The sequence below is a fragment of the Cannabis sativa genome, chromosome 9 (assembly GCF_029168945.1).
Source record: "Cannabis sativa cultivar Pink pepper isolate KNU-18-1 chromosome 9, ASM2916894v1, whole genome shotgun sequence".
NCBI classification, from domain to species: Eukaryota; Viridiplantae; Streptophyta; class Magnoliopsida; order Rosales; family Cannabaceae; genus Cannabis; species Cannabis sativa.
In genome coordinates this window covers 58,375,681-58,381,429 of record NC_083609.1, presented here as the reverse complement: position 1 = coordinate 58,381,429, position 5,749 = coordinate 58,375,681, and the positions used below count along the sequence as shown (strand labels likewise).

General features: G+C 30.0%; 1 protein-coding gene across 1 annotated transcript; it reads left to right on the top strand.

Moving 5' to 3' along the window:
- Positions 1–1,834: 1,834 nt before the first annotated feature.
- Positions 1,835–4,388, top strand: LOC115721714 (PHD finger protein ING2). The gene is made up of 7 exons (XM_030650784.2): positions 1,835–1,998; positions 2,081–2,152; positions 2,251–2,504; positions 3,020–3,083; positions 3,450–3,709; positions 3,825–3,863; positions 4,028–4,388. The coding sequence occupies exons 1-7, from the start codon at positions 1,953–1,955 to the stop codon at positions 4,133–4,135; spliced, it is 843 nt and encodes a 280-aa protein (XP_030506644.2). The 5' UTR covers positions 1,835–1,952; the 3' UTR covers positions 4,136–4,388.
- Positions 4,389–5,749: the final 1,361 nt, after the last annotated feature.

The window sequence follows — 5,749 nt, the reverse complement described above, 5'->3', positions numbered from 1 at the left end:
GAATTTTTCTTAACAGATATTTTGAAGGAAAGACTACTAAACATATTCTTAGTATTTTATTTAAATAAAAAATTTGCACCTATATTTCTTTTTATTTTAGGTAGTGTTTAGTAACACTTTTGTTTTTAAATTTTTTAATCACAAAAATATAAGTAAAATTTTAATTTTGAAAAATAAAAATGTGTTCTATAACCACTTTTGTTTTTCAATTTTCAAAACAAAAAGTAAAAGTGTGTTTTGTAAATTTTATTTTTATTTTTATTTATCGATTTTATTTAAGTCGGGTCCGAGGTCAGGACCGGAGGCAGGCCCAAGTCCGAGGTCGGGGTCAAGTTCAATTTCAAGATTTAAATTAGGGTCGGAGTCTAAAATATTGATTAAAAAAATTATTTAAAAAAATATTAAAAGTGATTTTTTTTTAAATTTAGATTCTTAATTTTAAATAGAAAAATAAAAACAATTTTATAGAACATAATTTTAAAAAAAAATTTCACTTTTCTAATTTTAAAAACAAAAAACTTATTAACAAAATATTAACAAACGCACTCTTAGTTTTAAATTTATTAATTAATTTTATAAATTATTTAAGATTAAATATTTATTTTAGTTCTCCCTCACAACCGAGGTGGTTGTTCCTCATGGCGGTCTGGCGGGGAGGCCGAGTGTAGTTTAGAAGATGGCCACTAAATGGGCTCATCTCCCTCTTGGCTTTTTCAAAGTTAATTAAGTAGGTATGGTGATTCAGGATGAATTGGGAGTTACTAGAGCTTCGACAAGTTGGTATTTAGATGGTTGTTTTATTCGTGAAGTGGTAGAAATATTGGCTATCTACAATACTTTGATTCAATACCTCTTTTGGATATGACAATTTGACAACATCATTTTTGAGTTTGGTTGTTTGACTATTGTGTTTAAAATTAAAAATTATATCTTTGTCATAATTTCTTTAGGTCTTGTTTTAGATGATATCATTAATCTCTTTAATAGGCTCTAAGTTGTTAGTTTTATTCATTGTATTAGGTCTTGTAATGGTGTTATTTATACTTCGGCCAAACTTGTTTTAACGACAAGTAGTAGTGTTATTTGGTAGTTAAGAAATTCTAGTTGTATTCAGAATTTATTAATAGCAGATGCTATCTTTGAATAAATCTTCATCCCCATCTCGGTAAAGTGTCAGTTTGTTACTCTTGGTGTTTGGTGGTTGAGTTTCCTAAATATATATATTGTATAATTATTTTTGGATGCTTCTAGCACAATTCTAAAAAAGGTATATCGATACACTCCTTATCTATTTTGATATTTAGAAGAAAAAAAATTAGTCTAATTTTTTTTTTATAATTTTGTACACTATAATTATTTAAGACATCTTACAAAATTTTAAAAAATTTAAAATAATTTACAATACAAAAAATAGTGTTTAAACCGTCTATTTTATATGCCTATAAAATAAAAGAGTCACATGCAATTGATTATGTAAATCATATTTCCGCTGTCTTAAGTTTCTCCAAAGGTTTTTTTTTTTTGAATCAAAGTGTAAAATTTTTATTCAAACACTTTCAGCCATTATAATAAACCTTAAAGTAGCAGTAGCATCATGCTGACAATATTTTAAAATTTAATAAAATATCTTAAATAACTGCAGCGTACATAATTATAAGAAAAATTAGATTAAAAAATCTCTGAAATACTAAAATAAAATAGATAGGAATATTTGGGTGCTTCCCATTTTGTAGAATTTATAATTGTTTTTTTTCTCAAATCTACTATCATTTTTTTTTTGTTAAATAAAAAATAAATAAATAAATAAATAAAAAAAAAAACGTCTTTAACGGCCAAGACTTTGGTCTTGGAATGAAACGGCGTCGTTGCAACGTTTTTTTCTCTATTCGAATCCGCAAAGGAAGAACAGAGAAAAGCCCTAGGAAACCAAAACCTCAATTTCAGCACCTTTAATGGCGATTGCACGAACCGGTGTTTACGTTGATGACTATTTGGAATGTAAGCAATTTTACTCTTTCAATTTCATTCTACCCATTTCCCAATTTATCTCATTCCGTTTTTTTTTCTCTTACTCTCTAAGACGCAAGCACTTTGCCCGCTGAGCTTCAGAGACTCCTCAACACCGTTCGAGAACTCGATGATCGCTCCCACTGTACGCAACCCATATCTCTCTTTCTTTAATCTTTATGTTTGTATATATAAAGTTTCAATTTTTACTCAATGATGAGGGTTTTAATGGAATTGATGAAGCTATGATAAACCAGACGAAACAGCAAACCAAGTACTGTTTGGGATTGTCTTCACAGAGCTCAAAGAAAGGGAATCATAACAATAACAATTACAACAATTATAATAATAATAATAATAATCATTATAATAGCAACAACAATGAAGATGATGATGCTACCATTGAGAAAATGCGAAAGGATATTGAGCTTAATCAAGATAATGCATTGAATCTTTGTACTGAGAAGGTTTTATTGGCTCAGCAAGCTTATGATCTGGTATGCTCAGTCTTTCTTTCTATCTTAACTATTTCTAATTTTTTTGCTATATTTTGCTAAAGCTTATTGAATTTGATATGGTAAAGGGTATTTTTCAGTTACTTTCTGTTTGAATTATCTTAATATGGTTGTGATTATAACACTATCGAGAAAAGTTTACATGTCAAATTAGAGAACAAGGAGTTCTCTTCATTCGAAAAACAATCGAAACGGTAATTGTATTAACCATTTCGGTTGCAATGATTAATAGTTTAAAGAAGAAAATTTGGTTTGTTGTCATGGTCTATCATGAGTTTGATTTCAGCTATATCAATTTGTATGCTTAATGCTATCTCCCTACTTCTTTATTGTGTTATTACAAGGTATACCAATAGTATCATTTGAATTTGAACTGCCAATGCCATATGACTGAGAACTATATTGGTGTCACTGATCTTCAGTTGAAGTTTTGCATCAATGTATCCTGCCTTTTAGAAAACCTTCTTATGAAATTTATTTATATTATGTTTGTTCAGATAGATAGTCATGTGAAACGACTTGATGAGGATCTAACCCATTTTGCAGAAGATCTAAAGCAAGGTACAACTTTTAACTATATTTTAATCTTAAATCTAATACAATGTTCTGCAATCATGAGGAAAGTATTAACTATTTTAATTTCAAGACATAAGAACGCTGAAATTAATCTCATTAAATCCAAAGGATGAAACAGTTTCCAATTCATCTTTGCCATAGTGCCTAGTTATCTAAGTTCGTTTGTCCACTTATATACACAGGTTGTTTTAACTCCAATCATAACCAGTTATAGGAAAGCAGCATAGATATACTTTTTAGTTGGTTTTCATCGAAATGCTTGCTCATTTTTCTTGTTACATTTTATCATTTTGGGATGTCAAAGCAAGACCAATGCTTGTTTTATTTACACTTTTCGATTTCGTCTATCAGAAGGAAAAATAGGACCTGATGAGCCAGCTATTCTTCCCCCAATGCCTTTAGTCCCAAAGGCTGAAAAACGCAAGCATGTACAATATGGAACACCTCAACCGAAGAGGTTTGATTATAGAGAAAGAGATTGGGATCGAGATCGTGATAGGGATTTTGAGCTCATGCCTCCTCCAGGAAGCCATAAGAAGGATTTCGCCACTCCTGTTGATGCAGAGCAACCCATCGATCCTAATGAACCTACTTACTGTGTTTGCCATCAGGTTCTGACTTATAGTTCACATCTCTTGGCATTGTCTTTTCGATGTAACTTTTTGCCCAATTATCTAGTACTTTAAATCTACTAACCCAACATAATCAATTATATCGTTTCTTTAGGTATCTTTTGGAGATATGATTGCTTGTGACAATGAAAATGTGAGTCTCCGTTCCTTTTTATCGGCTTGCAATTTCTCTTCTTACCTTTCAATGTCACTCAAATGAAGAAACTTCTGATTCATAACAGCATTTAACAGCAGATAATGCACTGTTGTTCCTGCTTGAGTTTTTTATAATCATTGTCATGTTTTGTTCGTCGACAGTGCCAAGGAGGCGAATGGTTTCATTACGCTTGTGTTGGACTGACACCGGAGACAAGATTCAAGGGAAAGTGGTATTGCCCAACATGCAGATCACAACCCATGTTTTAGTGAATATCTATCATGTTTGCTCTTCATTTGTTGTTATTGTACAACTTTTTTTTGTATTATGATGGAAATTATCATGTTGAGGGATTCTAGGTTTCATGGTATATCATATGATTCTTACACACCCTCCCCTTTTCTAAGATCAAAAAAGGGTTTAAAAGCTTATACATATGAATGAATTTGAATTGAGAAAATCTTAAAAAATCCATGCCCAACCTAACTACATCTTCCTTTTTCTTGAGAAATTATAATTTTGTAGCTTTAGTTATTTTATACCTTAATATTGGAAAAATTTACAGTACACCCTGGTTAAAGAATGTTTCAATACATTTTTATCTGTTTAAGCATTTTTTAAAAAAAAAAATCGTTCAATTTTTTTTTTCATGATCGTGTACGTTTAGTTATTTAGGATTATCTGTAAGTTTTTTTTTTAAAAAAAAAATCAATAGTTTATTGTGTTGGAAATAAAGTTTAAATTATTTATTTCGCATATAAAAAAAATAGTTATTTGTATAATAAAATATTTGAATGTTATTTTTGATATTGTAAAAAGTTTAAAAATTGTTAAAAATTTACATGTGATCGTAAATAACTAAAAAAAAAAAAAATAAATAAACTAAACACTATTTTAATGTCCAAACAAATAAAAAGGGACAAAGTCATTACTCATAATCGACAACTGCACCAAAAGAGGAGAAGAGTGTGTTTTTTCATAAAGTTGTTTAAGGAAATGTTTTCTAGTGGAAGACTTATCTTCCTTTTTGTCTTTTGTGGGTGGCATTGTATTGAAATTGTTTATGGAATCAAATAATCAATAGTTTCAAATCCCCCAAAATAATAAGAGTATAGTATATTACCAAAAGGGGCGGCAAACAAATGCAATTTTTACTATATACACTGAAGTAAGAGAACAATTTTCAATTTAAGCCCTCCTAAAGATATAAATTAACCTTAAAGAAAGTTATGAAATTAGAATTACTATCCTTGGTTACAATGTGAAAATATGATTGAGAAAGTAAAATGAGAACACTATAGTAAAAATTTGATGTTTTATCTCAAAATTAATTAAGCCATGTAAAGTTCTTTTTTGGCAAGTTAGTTGACAAAATAATTTTTCTATTTATGGTAAGATTGCTATGCATTCATCTTCGATTTCTTGCCTTATAAATTCGGATTGTAGTTGCTCTTTTCATTGTTTGGAAAGTTGCACTTTCAGCTGAACTTTACTTTGTTGAAAACTTCTCAAAAGAGAAGGAATTCTCTTTTGGAAAGTTGTCTTTTTTAGGGAAACTTTGATTATTGCCTTTTCCTTATTGATTTCGATTGTATCTTGATACAATCAGAATATCTAATCTGTTTTTGGCAGGAGTCAAGCATTGATAGAAGATCGGACCCGATTTTAGCAAGTTTCCCGATTCTGGTGTGATCTGTTGCGTCAGCATCCGATTCTGATGTAGCAGATCGTGTTTTCTTAGGAAAGTTTTTGTACAGCTGCTGATTCGAACTTGTGGTTGCCTCTTTGGTTTCTATGTTCTATAAATAGAGCCTAGAGAGCAACCATTCGAATTAACTCTTCCATTATTCATTTTTTGCATTTATCTTTTTGAGAGAAGAGTG